Source organism: Pseudopipra pipra, chromosome 20 (genome assembly GCF_036250125.1).
Source record: "Pseudopipra pipra isolate bDixPip1 chromosome 20, bDixPip1.hap1, whole genome shotgun sequence".
Taxonomy (NCBI): domain Eukaryota; kingdom Metazoa; phylum Chordata; class Aves; order Passeriformes; family Pipridae; genus Pseudopipra; species Pseudopipra pipra.
Genome location: NC_087568.1, coordinates 1,442,965 through 1,464,670, shown reverse-complemented (window position 1 = coordinate 1,464,670; position 21,706 = coordinate 1,442,965). Strand labels below are relative to the sequence as shown.

General features: G+C 45.4%; 1 protein-coding gene across 6 annotated transcripts in view; it reads right to left on the bottom strand.

Moving 5' to 3' along the window:
* Positions 1-21,706, bottom strand: part of DENND1A (DENN domain containing 1A) — a 152,995-nt gene that overhangs the window by 15,951 nt on the left and 115,338 nt on the right. For all 6 annotated transcript variants that reach the window (XM_064676561.1, XM_064676563.1, XM_064676562.1 and 3 more), the window contains 6 exons: positions 17,354-17,455; positions 16,636-16,723; positions 16,063-16,103; positions 14,561-14,632; positions 13,470-13,526; positions 8,361-8,492 (listed from right to left, as the gene is read on the bottom strand). In XM_064676561.1, coding sequence (XP_064532631.1) covers positions 8,361-8,492; positions 13,470-13,526; positions 14,561-14,632; positions 16,063-16,103; positions 16,636-16,723; positions 17,354-17,455 — 492 coding nt within the window. The remainder of the gene's footprint in view (positions 1-8,360; positions 8,493-13,469; positions 13,527-14,560; positions 14,633-16,062; positions 16,104-16,635; positions 16,724-17,353; positions 17,456-21,706) is intronic.

Genomic DNA, 21,706 nt, shown 5'->3' with positions numbered 1-21,706 from the left:
GCATATATTTTTAATTTACACTCTGAAATACTTCAACAGAAATCTGCTGGGTCCTGTGATAAAAATAATCTCCATGTTTTAAGGGATGCCTCATTCTTCAAGGCACATTTGTAGATTGGGAAGGTAGAACAAGTCTGGCAAAAATGTAGCAATGCCTAAAGCCAAAATCCTAAAACCACAGGTGTACTACTGTGGATTATTATTGTTGATAACTGATGCTATTCTAAAAACACATGGCTTAAATCATAAACTCCTGGGCTGTAGAGCTGAATGGTATCTTATTTCTTTTGTCTGCAATTACAGGAAAAAAAGAGAAGAATTTTGAGAATTCCATGGATATATTTTTCTCTGTGTGCTGAGGAGACTGGAACAGGCCATGCCCAAAGCAGCATGTGCTGTTCTGTGATGTAGATGGGAGGAATATTATGTAGGATTGGTTAACTTGTAATGGTGTCTGTGGTTTAAAGACCTGTCAAGACTTCTGATCTCTTCCCAGCCCCAGTGACAGGAAAGTTCCTGCCCTACGCAAACAAGCAGCAAACCCCACCAAAGGTGATACCAGCAAAACCTCAGACTGTGACCACTGAGTTCTCCTCTCCCCCTCTCTGTCTGCTGTGCAGTGAAAATCAGCCCTGACCTCCTCCCACCTGTATTGGTGGGAGTGCACTCAGCTCTTCTAAAAAATGTAAAATACCCCCTTAACCATTAAACTGATATCATTTGACACTTTGCAGTTTGAGGACTCCTGACATTTTCCAAAGGAGACGCCTGTCAACAGCCTCTTCTTTCCCTGGCACAGAGCCCAGGTGCTGCAGACCAGTCTGAGAGCCACTGCACACAGAGCTATGTGCAGGAGGGATCTCTCCCCACAACAAACAGATGCCTGCAGAACACAACACGCTTAGTTCAGTCACTCTGGTTCAAAGAAGCCTCACACACGTTGTTCCATTGTTGTGTGCAGCTGCCCCAGTCCTGCTGCAGACAGGTGCTACCCAGGCCATGGCAGGCCAGGGCTCTGATCCACTGGCACCTCCTGTCACATCCCTGCTCTTTGCTGGGCCTTCCTCTGGCAACCTGCTCCACAGTCACTGCTCTTTGGGCAAGGGATTCACTGCTTTAAACACACCCCCCAGTTCTGGGTTCTGAGAAGGTGTCACAGAAAAAACAAAGACATTCCTACCCCCAGAACAGCCTGTGAGTCCCGTTCTCTGACACAGAACACTGCAGCCCTTTCACTGCTCTCCTCGTCCCCTCGGGCAACCACTGGGGACTGGCTATAATTTCATGTTATTTCTTTAATATTCTCACACCTCTTTGCCCTTCATCCTTTGCACCAGATTTTTTCCTGGACCCTGCAGTAACAGCAGAGTCCTGCACTGACAATATCCACGCCTCAATCCTAGAGGGATAACTCAGGGAACACACTGGTATGTTCTGGTGCTAGACCAGAAAGAACACATCCTATGGACTCTCCATCTCACAGTGGCCTTACCCTGAAAGCAGCACAACCTTCACTTGTCCAGAAAGAGAATAAAATCCTGAATGTGACATGATGCACGATGGAAGGGCCAGGAAGGCAAACTCCCTTAACCCATTGAACCAGGCTCTGTCTGGATTACAGCAAACCAGCAAGGAGGGTTTTTATAGAACTGTTCACAGAGACAAAACACAGAAGAGTGTGAGAGAGAATCTCAAATGACTTCTACCAAAATGAGGCTCATTTTGCTGTGGCTTGTTTTCACTCTGTCTGTTTCTCAACATCCATGGACGGAGAGACATTGCAAAAAATCCCAGACCCACGGAATATATTTATCCCTGTGTTAAAGCCTATCCATCTACTACCTCAGCAGAGTTTAAAATCACAGCTAATAGGTTAACAACTGTTTTTCTTCTGCTTCAGATGAAGAATATCAGAAAGCTGGGGGAATATTCGGCTTCCCAATTTGTACCGACTGCTCAGAGCTACCTGCAATGTCTGTTTGACAGGACTGACATTTTGTACCGCTGTGAGATGGGAGAACGTGTGACATTTTTATTCCTGGTGGCGTACGCCCTTGTAATGATCAGCCCTGGTCGATGTGCTTACTGCAGCAGCCCCGAGCCCTGGAGAACAAACACGAGCCCGAGGTGCCAGCAGTTTGGCTGCCTTATTAAACACCACCAGGATTCTAACGAAGAGCAACTGCTGGAAAATCTCACTGTCAAATCCTCAAGGACATTGTCAACATGGAACTAACTACATATATTTTTCATTTAAAATACTGGAAAATCCAGCAACGCAATATGAAATATAAAGAAAAAAGCCACATTGTTTGTGCGTGTTTTCTTTTTTAACTGGTCATTTTGTCAGCTTTACACTGGCTTTCCGTGGGCCTGATGCTGGAATTCGAATGAAAGAGATCATGCAACCCACATGATTTAAAATGTTGGAAAATGGACATATTCCTTATTATCTCCTAACAGCTATTCCTCTCTAGCAAGCAGAATACTTGCACAGAATAAAAACCGACAAAAGAAGAGATGGTCTCTCATTTATCAGTTCTCTAAACAGGATGACTCTCTGCCTGGCTCAGCTTCCTCGCTCCCTGGGGCTGCCTGGCTGGGGGACACTGCCCTCACCCCCAGGGGACCTGGCTGCCCTGCCTGCACATGGCACTGCCAGCTCTGTGACTGTGCCACCAGCCCAGCTCTGGGCAGGGCCGACAGCCTGGCCCAGCCCGCAGCCACAGCAGGGTCAGCGGGTACAACCATCATATGTTTCTCATACTCTCTCCCTTTAATCTTCAGGTTTAATCCAGTGGCCCAGAGGTCAGTTCAGACAGTTCTGGCCTAACTGCATGTATCAGCTTCATAAGTAATACATAAGAAGCTTCTGGATGCTGATCTACATTGGTAGAAAAGCAAGTCACCCATAAGACACTCCGAGCTCTCCTCAGTTGTCAATCTAGGTGATTTGGTTAGCCTTGCATGTACTGATGTATTTATTTTATATGCATGTATTATTTATAAAGCACAACTCTTCTTCCACATGCCAGCAGTGATGGACCAAGATATTCTCTACAAGATATTTACGGGTTCCTCAGCATAACAGGACTAACAAGGAAGCTGCAGACATGTTACAGCTGCTATCCCTTGTCACAGAGCCCTGGGAGGTCGCTCCAGCAGTGTTCCCTGCACACATCCAGTGTTCCAGCAGCTGACACAGTGTACCCAGGGCAGTACATTTATTCTGAACATCCCTGTTTAGGCAGTGCCTGAAGTACCAAGACAGTTGGAAAAGCCATAGTCTAGAATGTGCTTTTCTGTGGATGAACACACCTGCTGGGTGCAGGGCTGGGGCCGCTGCAAAGCACGAATTCCTGCCCAGCCCGGGGCCATGCACGGCTGCAGCACTGAGGAGAACACAGCGCTGGGGGGCTCCTTAGAAAGCCCTGGGCAGAGGGAGCAGGAGAGGCAGGAGCCCCTGGGCAGGCTCTGCACCCTCCTGCCCCAGGATCGCCATTTCTGCCCACAGCAGAGTTCAATCCAATGCATTATTGTCTCGTCCACTGACACTGTTTTCACTCCCCTGCCTAAGAACACTGTCCCCCAGGAACCTGATGTGACATCTGAGTGGCCTCAAGCAGACATTAGGTGGACCAGTGCTTCTGGACCACACCATGTGCCTTTCTTGCAAGGTGACTCTTACTGAGCAACTGAATTCCCTCCTGAAAGGAACAGTCGAAGAAAGGAGTGGGAAGAAACGAGGGTAGAAGATATGCTTTCTGTAGACAAAAAAATTTTAAAGAACTAGGCTTATACTTTTGCTAAATCCATAAAGAACCAAATGGAGAGAGGGAGGAAACTCCACGTGGCTGCACAGAAAGGAACAGGGAGCCCACACTGCTCATCTGTGGGCAGAGGGGAAGGGAGGCTCCTGTTCCTAAGGAAGGCCCCACTATTGCCCAAGCAGCCCTGAGTGGCCAGGAGAGGAGGCTGCTCTGCAGCCAGAGCACACAGTTGCATGAATATTAGCAAATGAACTTGTTTTCCCCTTTCCCCTTTGGTTTCTACCTCAGTGGCACACAATGCCTGCTGTGATCCAGGGGAATCTGCTATTGTTCCGATGCACCTGGGTGTGAAGGGAGTCACAGGGTCTGGCAAGGGAGCCTTCCTCCCTTCCCTGCTTCATCCCTTTTACCCCGCAGATAATCCCTCCTCTGCTGCCTCTGGCCTCAGCCATCCAGTGCTGCATTCCTGGAATGTAGCTGGCTGCTGTTCTCCCATCTTCCCCCTGACCTCTTAATGCCATTTAATCTCCTGGAAGAAGAGCCCTGCCCTGCAAAGCAGAGCTGTTTGCTCTGTGTGTCCAAGTGCAGATCGTGAACAGGAAAAATGAACATGTTCATTTACAGCAAATGGGACCAAAACAGCCAAGAAGATGGCAGTTTCCATGTTATGGCCTGCAAAAGTTTAACAGCAGTCAGGATCAGGTGGGAAGAGAAGCTGGAGAAGCCTTTCCACAGTTAGACTAAAGCTGCTTTAGTACATGAGAGTACTTTCCTTTTGTTTCATAGTTATCTACATTACCCCCAGAGCACTGACTCTCTGTAGTTTGCATCAAGAGTGGAACAGGACTGAATCTCTTCACCAAAGACATACTTCAAGAGTCTTTTGTATGTTGTTAAGCTTTACCTTTTGGTGTAAAAATGGAATAAAATATCCTATTTGCTGGTAAATAAAAACAAGCCACAGAAACATAAACACAAACACTGCTAGGCTGACAAAAGACATTCCAATTATAACAGACACAATTAGAGAACTGCACAGAACTGGCAGGATCACTTGCTTCTAATGAAATGATTCCCTTTCCCAACAAGTGATGTTTCTGGCAGCCTATCATTTGCTGGTTTAATTTTACTAGATCAGTCGTGCTCCTGACTGTGGAAAGGCTCCAGAGGGAGAACGTTCCTAAGTGTAGGTTTGTTTTTAAAGCCCTGGGGCTCCCCCCATGTGCTCACACACCCTCTCACAGACTGGTGGGAAGACTGGGCACATCCTGTGTGATCCTGTGGGTCCTGCCAGAGGAGCCCCAACAGCTGCTTGTTTGACAGGGCACGTGTTCAGAACAGTCACAGCCTCTGTGTCGTGTTTATTCTCCAAACAGCTCAAAGACAACCCAGGCAGACGTGTGCACTCTACCTAAAGAGCTGGAGCGAGGTGTGGAAACGAGGAAACATCACCTGTGTTAGAGTGTCCCTCTGCCCAGTGCCTGCCCTGCCTGGCACACTGGGAAGGATCCCAAGGACAGCCCTGGCAGCTGAATGTGCACCATGTGCTCCGATGCTCTAAGTACATCTTGGCCAGTTTTTATGACAAAAACTAGAAGAAAGCAAGTAATAAGACATTTATGGAATCATTAAGGTTAGAAAAGACCTTCAAGACCATGAAGTCCAACCATCGACCCAGCACCACAAGGGATGTTTTCTGTAGCATTGGGTCTTCCATAACAATTAACCTTACTTTTCCCCAAAATAGAGAGCACTATTCAGTACTACGAACTATTCATTTGAATCTTGTCCTTGCCTTGAAAATTGTTCCCTGTTCTCCCCCCTCATTAAACCTTGAGTGGTCTGTGCAGTTCCTGCTACTTGTTGAGTACAGTTGGATTGCCCTGGAGTCCGTGGTGACAGCCCTGTGTTTGGTTGATCCAAGAGTCAACAGGAAAGGAACACCCTGGGGAAACCAAAAAGCACATAAAGGCACACCAAAGAAAAGCTGTGGTCCCACCCTCCCACTTGGTCTCCTGGTGTCTTACTAAGAACACTTTGTTTAAATCTTTAGGGCACTGCCCCAGGCTATCTGGCTAAAATCCTTCTTTTCACCATCAAGGAGAGCTTCCTCACAATGCCTGAGTATTACAGAGAGCACTATTAAAACAATTCCATGATAAAGAAGGCTCTCCAAGGATGCCAGGATGAGCCACGAGCTGGGGGATCTCACCCAGATAATTACCACTAAATTTTGGTGCACCATCAGCTGAGGTGCTGTGCCTCCAAAGGCATTTCAACATATTTTACTGATATTTTTTGTAGCCTCACAACTGCAGACACACAACTGTGTTTGGAAAGGCTGGAAAGCCACTCACTATAGGGTGAGAGATAATGAGTTAAAATTAAAGGTTGCTGCTGGCTCCCCAGCCCATCCCCCTTTAGCTAATCTGTCATGTAATGAAGAGAAGCCCCCAGCACAGGACAGCTCGCTGCCGGCTCACTTACAGCGAGCTGATTAAGAATGTTCAACCAACAGCAGCCCGCAGACCTTTCCGAGGAAAATAAATCGAGTGTATGCAAATGTGTTTGTCACTTTGACAGCACGTCTCAATTAGAGGCGCGGCGGGCGCGGAGCTGTCCCCGCTCCGCCGGCCGGGCTGACCCGCTGCCGCATCTCCAGCGCCCGTGCCAGCCCGGCACGGCCCGGCGGCGGGGACAATGGCCCGGCGGCGGGGACAATGGCCCGGCAGCGGGGACAATGGCCCGGCAGCGGGGACAATGGCCCGGCAGCTTTCATCCCGGGGACAATGGGCAGGCAGCTTTCATCCTGCGCCTCGCCGGGCTGCGAGCGCACAAACAGCCCCAGCGCCGACGCTGGCGGCTCTTTAATTGTTCCCACCTTCTGCATTCCAGGCAGCGTTACAAGTGACACTGAAATCGCTGCCTTTAATCACGAGGTAGAAGCCATCTCCCATTTAACCAGTAAATGCTGCTGCTTTTTTTTCCTCCCCAAAGCCTTAATCTATATTTCATAAACCCGAACATCTTTTCCTTTCCAATGGAAGTGGGGTTGCATTTTCGTTTGGCTCCGGGCTGCCGGAAGAGCAGAGCCGAGCCAGGACAAAGGCTGGGAGGGGGAGAGCCCTACAGCTGCTAAGTCACATCAGTTTGGGGAGCCCAACACTCAATGCAATGACAGCAATAAGCATTTGGCCAGCGAGCCTCTCACCACAGCCAGGGGCCGGCAGAGCTGATGTGTGTTTCTTTTGACACACAGAAAGGGATCATTAAAAAATTTGAAAGTGACTGTTAGGAAACCTCATGAATTTAAATTTGCACTTACCACTCAAATATATATTTCATTAATCTACCAAAATGTTTGAACCAGCCATCCCTCATAAAAATCTAAAAGAAAAACTGAAAATAAATTGTAATATTATCTGATTTCTGACTGCTTCAAATGAAATGTAACATGTCCCTGCTGGAGCTAGATGGCTGCATTCCTCCAGTAGCCCCAATTCCTCTCAACTGTATTGGCACAGAAAGTAAGGGAAAAATAAATCACTACTGCAAATACTTAATTGGAAGAGAATCTGCCTTACAAAAAGTCTTCAAGAACTTACATTTAGCACAGTGGTGAAAGTTCCGAAAGAAATAAATCTATTTCTAAAATGATACAGACAACACTGCTCTGAGCACTGATCATCTCATGTAGCCCTAATGCCTGAACAGTCAGTGTGGCCACTGGTTTCTATTCATAGGTATTTCTCTAAAAATCCCAATTTATAATGTTGTTTTACAACTGCTTGCAAATTACACTTTGCTTCCTTAGAAGAAATCAGCTATTCCTTCCTGTTTTCTGATCAGAACAGTGCAAAGAATAGATACAGGAAAAGAAAAGAGAACTCTAAACACAAATCATGTTATTTTTTGAGTCAGGCTACACTTAATAGGGGAACACTGGCAAACTGATAATAAATACTGTATGTTTTTCCATGAAAATCACAGAAACTACAACATTTTCTAAATAACTAGCTCTTAAAAACCCCACACAAACTCACTGTTTTGCAGACATATCAAAAGAAACATTACACGAGTAACTAATGTGAACAGCTCAGCTGTCAATACCGAATACAGAGTACACTAACAAGCTATTAATTGATTTTTCCATCTTAGTTCATCGCATTTAATTTTCAGAGACTGTTCAAATGCTTTAATAGTTGGATCTTCCATATTGACACTAATGATCTGGCAAGATAACAGAGGACATTTTAAAATCTACACCCTCAGTCCTGAGGGCTGTAGCTCTTTGCAAGCTGAAAGAACCACAAAATAGTTTATAAAATTGCTTTAATAATTATGCTTCACCCCCCATTCGCTTCGAATTTATTTTCCTCAAAATCATCGTATGAACAAAAGGAATCAAGAAACCCCAGAAAAATCAGGTTTTGGACTCTCATTTAAACAGATGCAGCAGAACTAAAGCTATGATACCATAATTGAGCGAGTGGAAATAATGAAACAATTGGCATCTTCGTTACTGGGATTTTTCTCTGAACTGGTTTTGCTGAGTCACACAATTTAAAGAGACCTGACACTGAGACCTACCTGCCCAAAATGTACTGTGATTGGTCTTCTGTCCTCTCTTAATTTAGGGTCCTTCTTCTCCCCCAGTGGTGAGGGTGCTGTCCTGGGCAGGGACTCCTCTGGCGCGGCCGAGCACCCGTTCTCAGCAATGTCCTGCGTGGTAGGAAAAGGTGAATAGCATGGCCAGGAACACTCTTGAGTGAGGGCAAGGTGCACAAAGGACACACTAGAGGAGAATGCTGACTAACAATTTGGATGTCAGGGGAGAAAAAACACCAAAGTACAGAAAAGAAAACATCATTAGAATAAAACATGTCATTGCAGTTCGGTCATCAGAGCTTGTACACAACCCCTCTCTCCTCCCAGTGCCAGTGGTGCAAACAGGGACAGTCAACAAAATGTCTGATCTGAACACGCAAAAGCCAGGAAATGCACGTGGAGGAAAAAACCATAGCTCAGATTTGCTATTTTAGCAGCAAATTCAACAGAAGCCCAGGAACAGGGTATTCTGCTTTTTGTAAAGCTAAATGAACACAGTAATTCCATTTACGTACTGCACAGAATTAGCCATAGCAGAACAATTACTGGTGGAAGTGGCAAGGAGAGATGGAACTCGGAGCTTAGTTAGCTTTCATTTCATCTTTGAGCCTGTGTGGACTGAATGTGCCTCCAGGAGAGCGTACAGCACCAACTGCTGCCTCACAGAAGGCTTTTGTGTTTGCTTTGACATCAGTCCTCTTCTCCAGAAGTGAGGTGACCCACCAGCCTAGGTTAGAGGACCTGGCAAGTGCAGGCACGGGGTACGTAACACGGGTTTTGAACAAGACAAAGGCCCGCAGACACCGGGAATCAGACAAGGAGCAAAGAGTTTGAAAGTGAGTTGAGACAGAGTCCGCAGCGCAGTGGGGCCCAAAGCTTTACATCTCTGCAACAATGCCAGGGAAATAATGGCGGGTAAATATCGAGAGGAGGCTGCACAGGCTGGGGCTCGGCAGGGCCGACCTAAGGGTGGCTGCTGACACCGGCAGCTTTGATTGCTGACCTCCGGCCCGGCCGGGCCCCGGCGCGCGCAGGTACAATAATGAGCCGTGTGGGCTGATGGCCAATTAGAAACGGTGCCTTTGGACACACACTGACCTAATGTGTTTAGGTCAAATGAAACAAAAAGCTCGATGGACTTTCTAAGGGGCTTTGTCTGCTCCACAGAGAAGCTGAGACCCCTCTTTAGATCCAGCTGGTAGAGCAGTGGTTCCCCAATATGAGCATAAGGATCGTGGGGAATTAACAACTTGCTAAGGTCAAACTGGAGAGAAAAACTTTTTCCTCCCCCCGCCCTCTGGCTCCACAATGGCACCTTGTCTTTAAAAAGTACAGCAAAGTCCACAGAATTAGTAACAAAGAGCCCCAAAACAATGCAATGACAAGAAATGTGTCTGTCAAACTCATCCTGCAGCTCCCAACAAGCCACCAAGGGGTCTGCTCAGTTCTGGACTCACAGAACCCATGGCAGCACCACAGACTGCAATGACATCACACACAAGCTTTATTCCCCCATTTCTGTGCAAGTGGAGCCATATGAAACGTGCCTCAAGCCCCAGAGCTGCCCAAGCCCTGGCACCCGACCTGCTCTGGGAAGGGCTGTGCCCAGCCCTGCAGAGGGGCCAGAGCGGGGGCTCCAACCAAGGGATGGACAGCTGGGTTATGTTTGAGTTACACAAACAGTGAAACATGATATTAAATGCCCCAAATAAGGGCTCCCAATAGCATAAAAATTATGAAATGTCAAAGCATCTGGAACTTCTACAACTGGAAAGGAAACAACAGTCCTTCAGCCCACTGGCAGACCTGGGATTGGCACCTGATTGGTATAAGCCAGCAAGACATTCCTGAAGTAGCTTAAATCATACATGTTATTCAGGATAACAACAAAAACCATGAGATCTCTCCCTCCCAAAAACTGGGAAAAAATGGAAGGTGAAAGTTACTCATTACTGGAACAAATTCTCCAGGAATACAAAAATCTAGCAATGTTTCAGTGACTTTTAACAGAATTAAGGATATTATTAAAACCAAAACCATCTTTTGTCTGAGGAAAGAAGATATTTTACAGATTAGCAGAAAAAAAGAATGACAGTGATCTATCACACTCCAAAATGATCTCCTGGACACCTCCACGAGAAGTGCTTCCCCCAACAACTGTCTATTCAGGTGAGATCTTTCCTACCTATTTATTTTAAAGGAGAAATTTCAGAGAAAGGGATATTCTGTTTAAATATGCATCAGCAATTTTTCCAGAGGACTTTTACAAACACTGCAAATGCTGGCTCTAGAGGAGCAAACCCCATTCTGAACGTGGAGAGGCACTGTCCTGGTGCAGGTTGCTCTGTAAAGCTCTACATGAGCTGTTCCTACAATACCAGCCCTTAGCCAGAGCCACACAGGGCTCTATGACTAAAATAATGTCGAATACAGTAATGCCAAGTGCCCAACCATTTATAGAAATTGTCTTAGCCAGAGCCCTCAGTAAGTTCCATTCTCCTGGCTGAAAGTTGAGGATGGTACCATTCATATTCCTCCTTCTTCCTAATTCTATGTAGTTAAGCTTCAAATGAGCCACTAACGGAGGGACTCGACCACCACGGTCCATTTGTGAGATGGAAAAAGGCAGCCTTTGCCAAAAAAAAAAAAAAGGGGGGGGGAAGAAAAAGAAAAAAAAAAAGAAAAAAAAAAAAGAAAAAAGAACTGTATCAGATATAAAATAAAGCTACCAGGCTGTATCTATTAACAATTATTTGCTCTCACTCATAAGAATCCTCTGAAACCGATTTCTGTTGCTTTGAAATACTGCACCACAAATGAACAAGGGATGGAAATGGAGCCCCATTCAATCTCCACTATCATATTAAAGAAGGACCTTACACACACCACAGTGACCTCTCAACAGGTCAATCCTGCATTCCTCATTTGCAATTCAAACCCAACACTGGAGCAGACCAAGGGCAAAATGGGCTCTTGATTATATTTAAGAGGTCACCATTGCTATGCAGAGTTGGAGGAAGCAGACCTCCAGCTTTATTGCATTTTTAAATTCTATCTTGTACAGAAGCTGCTCAGATTTGGCAGTGAAAACTGGAAAAGGGATGTTTATATTTGACTTTTCCTTACCAGGGGCCTGCATACTTTCTGTATTAATAATGGAAAATAGCATGTTAAAATGCAGTGGATAGTAAGTTCAGTTTAAAAATAACCTTAGGTTACCCTTAGAAGATGAAAGACTAGCATCCCAAATTTGGCAAAAATGAAGTACTTAATGATGCCAGAATGTCAAACAGTTAACACTTGCACATGCCAGTAAGTAAACACATGAGGAATACCATGTTCTCAGATGAAAATTGGGGAGGATGCTTTAACAGACTTGTGCATAATAGACCCATAATGGAGCAGCACAGACATTTAGATTAAAAATGAGGGTGACCAAAACAATTTTTGCTATTTTTATCACTTTCAAGAGAGCAATCCCTAATTTTAGAGTTACCTTGCTGGTGCATTCACATGGAGAAGAGGATGGGATAGAAAAGGACAGAATAATGAAGGAAGGGGAGGTAGAGCAGTGTGTGCCAACTACTCACAGCAATCTTTTAAGCTCTTGTGAAAGCCTACATTGAACAATCATGTCTCACCACCTCACTTACAGGAACACCACATAATAAGGAAGGTGAAACAAAACCGGGCCATTTAGTTGTAAATGTTCTGTGTGTTTTTTAAAAGGAAGCCAGTGGCTTGACAGACCAGGAGGACAACAACCTTAATAAAACAAAGCACTGACCGAATGAGGCTTTGCTCAGCCTCGCACACAAATGTCACACAACAGCACACAGTTCTATTAGCATTTAAAATACAGGAAAAAATCTGGTCCTGTTACACAGCTCCAACTGCTTCAGAAATGCACAGGAGAAGGCCAAACATTTTATTATTCATGAAGGTTATGTCCAGAAACGAAACACATGGAATGACATAAAAAAAAAAAAGCATATACAAGAAAACTGCTTCATGTTTCTATTATTCTCAAATTATACCTAAAGTGGTTGCACATAATGTAGTGCAATAAAATCAAATGGCATTAAAAGCATCTGAAGCAACTTTCTCTTGCTCCAGACTCTCCAGCAATGTGCTGGAATATTGAGAGGAGCAGCAGCTGCAGTGCACCCAGAGGTGACTCCTGCTCGAGCCCGCACAGCAATCCCTGGGCAGGAGCAGGGGGGCTCAGGGGCATTGGTGGCTGTGCCAGCAGGGCACCTGCAGCCCTGCCCCAACATGGGGGGCTAGAAAGGGAGAGGGGAATTCACAGAGATAGCACAGATTAAACCCACCCAAACTATCATGCAGCAAATGGAATAAAACTGTCCGAATGCTCTCAGCAAGTCAGCTGTCCTGTCTCCCCACAGGACTCTCATCCACAGAATAAACAGAATTACCCACCCATTCATAAGGTGAGTGGCAACTTCTGGCTTAAAAGGAGCAATAAGGATTGGATAACACATCCTTCAAACACAACTGAGCATTTTTGGAATTGTGCTCTTTACAAACAAACAAACAAACAGGGATTTGGAAAACAACAGTGTCAGTACTTTTTCCTGGGGTAATTCCAATTGGAAATGAACCCCAAATCTATCAACTCCTTCTGTCTGAACTCTGCAGGAGACTCTCCTGACACACAGGACCCCCCTTGCCAGTGGCAGACAGACAGGACACGGTGTTTGCTGACTGATCACTGTAAGAAGAACCCCAGCGAGCACAGAGTTCCCTGCCCGGCTGCAGGGAAGAGTCCCGGCTCTCCTGCACTCCCTGGCACAGTGCCCCAGCACGAGGGGCAGGAGTGGGCCCTCTCCAAACACAACACTGCATTTTCTGGCTTTTGTGGGTTGAAGTCAGAGCCTTAATGTACTTGAAGACAATTTTTTTTTGTCTGTGAATATTTATAACTGGGAAAAATCCGGGACAGCTGGTAATGCATTTTGAAGTGTGCTAACAACACTGTATCAAACAGCTTCCTATTGATCACATCGTGCTTTCAGTGGCTAAGCATTTCAGACGTGCTGCTTATACATTTGGAATAAGGACTTCAAGTACCTTTTGCTTCAAGCGGTTTTTCACTTCTTTTATTCCCATTTTCGCATGATCTTTTGCCTGCATGAAAAATTAATTTAAGTTAAAATCCCCTTCTATTTCCAGTGGTGACTAAGTTTGATTTTGGCTACTAAAGATGGCAACAAAAAATATAACAGGATACTGAAAACACATTAAAACAAACAGAAAGCTAAAAAGACCCCAAACAAATAAAACCCACCCCTGCTGCAAAAATTTTGTTTCCCTGTTTTGATGCATACACATCTTTCATCTTTTTGCATTCCACAGCATCAGTGTTCCCCTCTAAGTATTTTTCTTTGCTATAAACTCATATTCTCCAATATCAGCAGTGAGCCTGCAAACCCTCCCCTTGCAGTGCTCTGGATGCCAGTTTAGTAGAGCCATTCTCATCCTACTCATCTTTCTCAGGCTGCAGGAAGGCAGGAGAAAACCAAAGTCTGGCTAGTTATCTCGATGATTTATGTAGCATTATTTCCTAAAATTGAGCACATAAGAAATGCTCAGTTGTTTCTCCATTGTTTGATCTTGCAGAGTGGAGCTGGCAGCCACACACGACAGCACAGCAACACACCAGCTGTTTGTTAACAGGACTGAAAACATTGCCATTGAAAGAATAACTCAGTAAGCTGGAGTCTAAATGAGCAGGTATAAGAAATCTCTGGGGAAAATTAATTGACATTTAGAAAAGATGGAAACGATTTGGAAAATGAGAGGATTCCCTTCTTTCGATGAAGTGCAAGCAGGGAAACCTGAGGTAACAATGATTTCCAACAGAGCAATGATGAGATGGTAGAGCTGCTTAGCAGAGCACACAGGCACCATTTCCCAGAAAGAGTTCGGAGTAATAAATAGAATTTATCATCTATACTTTCAAAAGAAATCACAAGTTTCCATTCTCCTTTGCATTTCAAAATGACTTTTCCATTTCAATCTGAAATTTAGATGAATGTGTATTTTAAGTAATTTTGTGAGTCCAATAAAAATGCATGTAAGTGTTGAGTCTCATTGGGAAGGTTAAACCAGAATCGTAATTAGACTCTTATCTCAGTAGTAAGCCAGTACTCAATACTTACAAACTTATAGACAGTCTTCATGGCAGGGTTAGCCTTGGTCTTTACTGTGTTTAAAATGGCTCCACTTCCTTTCTATAATCACAGTAACAAGAGAAGAAATGTTATCAAAGCTCTTTAAAGCAAACAGCGACCCAAAATCCACCATTTGTAAAGTAACCAAGCATTAACTGTGCTTATTAGCAGAGCTGAGCATTCCAGTGGCAAAACTAAAGCAAAAGACACAAGTAAAAACACCTGAGTGTTTCTCTGGTTCTTCCCAACTCTGTTCAATCCAGCAGTTCCCTGAGGAAAAGGTGTCAGTGCCTCCCAAGAGCCCTCCTCTCACAGCTTGTCTCACAAACCCTCAGGGGTCCTGCTCACTCCACTAAAATCCTAAACAAGTTGAAGGCAAAAGTATCTTAACAAATGTCTGGGGTAGGAAATTCCCTTTCAGGAAAGCCTGTACAAGATCTTTTCTGTGTTGCCATTTTCCTTTCCCTCATCTCACAGTCCTGTTTATCACACACACACCGCCTTTTTAAGATCCAAGTAGTTGGTAAAGGGATAAACTGAGGGAAAATGAAACCTAACTACAGTCATAAACACTAATTCTAGAAAAGCTGAATTGCATGTGGTGAATATAATCAAAGTAATGAGGCAGTAATGCATCAGCCAGAATCACCTGTTTGTCTGGTCAGGGCTTTGTAGCCCTTCCACACACCGACACTGCTGGACAGCAAGAGCCAAGCAAGAAAACCTTGGCTAATTTTAGATTTTCTACTTTCAGTGCAAACTTATACTTCCAGAGATCAGGTTTGATTATGTGCAATCAGATGCAAGCAGCTTTAAGATTTACTACCTTTGTTACTTCATGACAATTAATCTTCAACAAAAATTATAAACTGTTGAATTTAATCACACTAGTTTTTATATTCACTCTCAGGCATTACCCTTTCTTATAATGTTAAAATTACCTGTCATCCTATGTATTTTTATATATATATGTATGTATATTTATTTACCTACCTAACCATACAATGGAATTTTTAAAAATTACTGCTACAAAATATGTGTAATTCAAACTCATCAAGATTATACTGAGCCCAGCACTTTGTGTAAGGAATATAATTCCATTCACAAGCAGGACAGGAGTAGATGGAGTGCTGCAACACTCGGTTCTGTCAGAAAAAATCCAAACAATCTTTTCTATTGACTCATACCCATAAACCTGAAATATTTTACTTTTCAATACACCACATTTTAGGCATTGAAAGCAGCTTTTAATATCCTCTACAACAACTTATTATTCTCTAAAAGTATTTACACTTTTAATTGATACATTTGGCACATTTATAATTTGGCAATAACCAGAGATGCAAACCCCACCCCAAACAGTGGTGCCCCCATTCAACACTTCACACCCTTGAGCTTTATCCAGAATTTTCGGTGTGACAGTGTTTCCCTCAGAGCTGCACGATGGCCAAGGAGAACTGAGGTGTCTGCTGGAAGGATCGTGTCCTTACCCTCACTGTGGAGAGCCACTGGTGGTACAGTTTGTCGCTACCTGGAGAGAATCACAGACACAAACAAACAAATTAACTCTCTGCAACAGGAAACAAGCTCAGAACGTGAAGTGCTGGCACTCAGTGGTTCTGGGAGCAGGGACAGAACAGGACACCCAGACTTCTCTTTCAGGGAGACACAACAACAAAATACTGAGGAGAGATTTACACTTTTCTATTTTCTGTGTTGTCTCAGACATTTGAGAACACTGGGATTTTTTAAAGATCACTAAGAAATATGAGGTGGTTCTGAGTAAAGCCAAGGGTTTTTCTCCACTGCAAGGACTCTTTTAGTTGTACTTTATTCAAGTGGTAAAGCTGAGGTTTTCTAAGACTGAACAAGCTTTATTCAAACTATAATACATTATTCTAAGTTCTTGACAGAGGAAAGAACAACAATTTAAGACACTTCAGGCTACCAGGATCACTGAGCCTCAGTTATTTACCAACAGCAGTGACCAATTACCTCCTGATGGCCCACAGTGGGTGGGTCAACAGCAGTGTCCCAAATTCCCTTAACAGCCCATTTCCTACCTGCGTATTCCCCCGCGTTGATCTCCTCCTCGAACACATCACTGAAGCCCTCCCCGGAGTTCAGCAGGTCCAGGCGCCCATCGATGAACTGCAGCAGGTGAAAGGAGAGCACAAACATCACCCACCCCAAAGGAGAGCACAAACATCACCCACCCCAAAGGAGAGCACAAACATCACCCACCCCAAAGGAGAGCACAAACATCACCCACCCCAAAGGAGAGCACAAACACATCATCCACCCCATTCCTCAGCTTTCCAGAAAGACTCCCTCCTGCATCAGCTGCAATAACCTCCGTGTTTATATAGGGCAGGGACTCGAGATAGAGTGAGAACACCACCAAAGCTGGCCAGATGTTTCCCACTGCCCAAGGTGTGCTGTGTCCCTACAAACCAGCAATGTGTGGCTACACAGCCATGTTTTCAGCTGCCCCCAAGCACTAATGCCATGTTTTACAGTAATGTGCTTTCTGTACCAAGTTTACAGCAGACAGGTTGGGTCTAGGTGTGCTCAGACCCCTTCAGTGGCAAAATCCATACACCTCTTCCAACACATAAAGCCTCCTCACTGGGTTTGAGAGAAGCCAGCAGGAAAGAACTGTGGTGCTGCACTACACCATTTTTCTTCCTTCTGTGGCTGACAGATCAAGGAATATAGAAACAGCCCTCCCCCCCACCTTGGACTGTCAGAGAGCCTGCAGCAGGGCAGAGGAGGCAGTACCTGCTTGAAGAGCTGGAGCTGGATGGCGTTCTGCAGGAACTGCCTCATGACGGCGGAGCGGTGGGACACGAAGGCCTCCTCACAGAACGTGATGGGCTCCCCCTGCAGAGGGCACAGCACCACACTGCAACAGCTCTGACTGAGCCACGGCCACCCACTGCCCCCACCTCACCCCTTCCCTCCAGAACACACCGGGAACCCAAACAGGCCCCTCCAAACACCCAGGGAACTGGACTTTATTGCCAGGTTCCAGCCACGGGACTGAACCACTGGAAATGGGCGAATGGTGTATTATCCAAATAAACCACAATGGCTTTATGCACATATTGCTGGTGAAGAACTTTCATCATCCAAAATGGTGATTTTACTTACTGTCCCCAAAATATGACACACAGTCACCTGAATTTTGTCTGTTCTGCTGATCTGCCTCAGCAGACCCAGCAAGAGCAGGTCAGGAATGTCCACTCTGTTCTCTCCAGTCCTGAAAGATTCCACTCATATTGAATGAGTGGAATTTCCCTTTTTCACAATCTTGTTGGCAGAAGACAGAAATTGTTTTGCAGCTCTACTTTTATACGATTTTAATGAGTTATGGTAATGCTGAAATCTGCTGTGCATCTGCCATAAGGGCACAAATTTCCTCCACACATCTACAAATACATAACAGAGCAAGCAATTATATTTATTGAATTAAAAATAAGAAAGTAACAAAGAATGACTAAATTATACTGATGTATAATTAATATGGAGGCTTTTTCATACTCATACTAAAATACATTTGGACTCTTCATCTGTTGAATATTCAAAATTAAGATTAGATAGGAAGAAATCTTAAAGCACCCCCTTTAAAAGGGTGGTATCATTCCATTTTGGAAAGCTTTAAATTACCAATCTCATTTATCACTGGCTGTGTAAAGTCAGGACAAGGCCATTAAAATGACTGAGGAAAAGGATCAGTTGCAAGTTTCTAGGCACAGGATAGGGCTCATTCAAAGAGGGAAGAAATCACTCCTTTAGGAGAGTGTCTGTCACCTTTCCATGGGCCACTGAATTTCCATGCTCTGCTCCCACAACACCCCCACTGCAGCTGGGGCACCATCGGAGTGCTAACACACTTCCTTCCCAAAGTACTAATGACTGAGTTTGTTCATTAGGTTGATTAGACCTTTTGACTTCTTAAGAGACAATTGGGGCTCAACTGCTGCGAGCTGACAGAGGAACTGTAATGCTCCAGGTGAGGCGTGAGCTGTGCAGCCCCCAGGGCATTAGTGCTGCCAGCCCCGCTGACCTCCCGGGGTGGGCATTAGTGCTGCCAGCCCCGCTGACCTCCAGGGTGGGCATTAGTGCTGCCAGCCCCGCTGACCTCCCGGGGTGGGCATTAGTGCTGCCAGCCCCGCTGACCTCCCGGGGTGGGCATTAGTGCTGCCAGCCCCGCTGACCTCCCGGGGTGGGCATTAGTGCTGCCAGCCCCGCTGACCTCCCGGGGTGGGCATTAGTGCTGCCAGCCCCGCTGACCTCCCGGGGTGGGCATTAGTGCTGCCAGCCCCGCTGACCTCCCCGGGTGGGCATTAGTGCTGCCAGCCCCGCTGACCTCCCCGGGTGGGCATTAGTGCTGCCAGCCCCGCTGACCTCCCGGGGTGGGCATTAGTGCTGCCAGCCCCGCTGACCTCCCCGGGTGGGCATTAGTGCTGCCAGCCCCGCTGACCTCCCGGGGTGGGCATTAGTGCTGCCAGCCCCGCTGACCTCCCGGGGTGGGCATTAGTGCTGCCAGCCCCGCTGACCTCCCCGGGTGGGCATTAGTGCTGCCAGCCCCGCTGACCTCCCGGGGTGGGCACGCTGCTCCAGCCCCAGCCCGCTGCACTACAAACACAGCCTGCACCACAGGCATTCCCTGACACATTTAGTGAGGTAACTGTACATTATAAAGCTAATCAGCTCTGCTTTTACTGGCAAATGGCATCACACACGAGGGGACACCTGTGGAACTGCAGATATGTTGTGGAATTTATGGTCTTGCTCACATGTAAAACAACTTGTTCTGATAAACCCATCAACTCCTAAACTTGTTGGCTCTAACAATTAGAATTTAGGCCTTGGTTCATCAACACCTTAAATATCCATTAATCCCCTCTCCAACTGTAAATGCCAAACAGAGGCTAAAACGTGGCACTGCAAAGCCTCTAAACGTGTGCACAATACAACTTGATTGGATCTATATAATGTAATATTACAGACCATTCCAGCAGATTTCAAGACTGGATAACAAAATTATTCTTAATACACAAATTTACACATTTAATCTGCCATCTTAACACGAGAGAAGTATCTTTAAATATGAGACTAAGATTTAAGACTCCCAGATGCATTGAAAAAATAGGTGTCTTTTTTATGCCTTTGCAAATCTCCCTTTATATGAATATTTTATATTCATCTGGCATAATGAAGTTCATCAGGGCACTGCTGCTATCTCATGACCCCTTAAAAAGCTGAGAAGTTCCAGCCCACATCTGATCTGTTGCCAGACCTATTTTTAAATTGGAATTGTGTTACATTCTAAAATAATGTTCAAGACTACTTAAGGCAGCAAGTGGAAAACAAAAGAAGTCCAGGACTTATTTCAGACTCTTCTGGAGTTTCAGGAAACCTGCTGTTATATTTTAGGAAGCCACAACACAAATTGAAAGAAAAAGGCCTGATTTTGATTAAGTCCACTGTGAAAAACTTCACCATGATCCCTCGTCTTTCAAGGAAATCACTTTTCCTCAGCTCGGTGGTTATGGCAGGAACTTTCAGAGTGAATATAAAGGACTAAAAATATGTGGGAGAGAAGACAGCTCTGATGAGAGAAGGACATGGAGGGGGACAGAGGCAAACACAAAGGATGCTTCTGGAAAGAGGCAGGAGCCAAGGTAACTCATGGGAATGTGAGTACTCCCACTCCTGCAGGAGTGCAGCTGGGAGGGCAGCAGGGGAGTGCTGCAGAGAACAGCCAGGTAATAAAGACAGGGGGCAAAGATGGGGCAAATTAGGTCAGCAGTGAGAGTCCCTCACACGAGCAAAGGTTTCACAAAACCTGATTATGTGGAAAAAAAAAACCAATGAAAAAATCACCAACCCCAACAACCCCAAGCTGAAGACTTTGTTTAGACAATCCTCAAAGTTGTGCCGTGGAAGAGAGAGATGATCTCTGTGCATTATCAGGGGCAGCATGTGGTGCAGGTAATGAATTATGAGCTGCTGTGTGCATGCCTTCATACACGTAGGTGCTCCTTCAAAGCCTCTCTAATAAACACACAAACCATTAGAGCTGCTCTGCAAATCAGCCACAGAATTAAAAGACGTGGGTGGAATTTAAAGGTGCAGAACAAGATGCCAATGTGACAGGGTACAAGCTGTAAGTCCAGTGTCACTGCACCACAGCAACCCCAAAGAACCAGCAAACCCATGGGCGTGCAAGGGGTTCTTGGAGCACTGGGTGTGCAAATAACCACGTCCTGTGCTCAAAGTGGTGAATGACAAAGGAAAGCCTGCAGGGATGTTCTAGGACTCATCAGCCTTAATTCCATCCAGACTTACAATGAAACCAAGCCAGGAGGATGACCCTACTGCTCTGGATCCATGTATCAGTCTCAGGTACACCAGCAACCAAAGGCTCCACAGCCTTTCCAGAGCTGGGACTGCAGTGCCATGGGAGGACTGGCCCATCACAGCTGAAGGAGGATCACCAGCCAGCCAGCAGCATTCCACAAAGGAAACCTGAAATGGGTGGCAGCTGCCTGATGGGACATTGGCTCGTCTGGATGTTCAGCACCGGAGAGCTCTCTGCATCCACCTCAGTCATAAGGGAATCCAGAAACCCTCTGCATTAAGCAAATGATACCAGAGCTTTATTAGCTCCTCAAGATGCTGCTCAGGAACAAAGAAATCATGTGCTCACAGATTTGACCACACGTCTTCTAAAGAAAACTACATTCAGACTCTGCTCAAAAAGACACTACCAGTTCTGATAAATCACTATTGCCAAGTGTAATCTTAAAAAGCATTTCAAATCCATGTATTTGCTCCTGCACACTGCACTGCCCAAACACTCACTGTCTCACCTAAGTGCCCATTTCCATTCCAGCCCCATTTCAGACAGTTTTTCCTGTTCCTCACCACAATACACAGCCTCTGGTAGAGACACAGCAAGAGTGAATATCCCTATATACAGCACCAAAAAAATGGGCCATTTCTCTGAATTCTCCACCCTTGCAGTTGCTGGTGAGTTGGTATTTCTAAACAGCTGTCATTCCCCTGCATGTGATCTGATAGCAGGTGATCCTGTAAGAACTTGTAAGAATATCACTGAAGGAG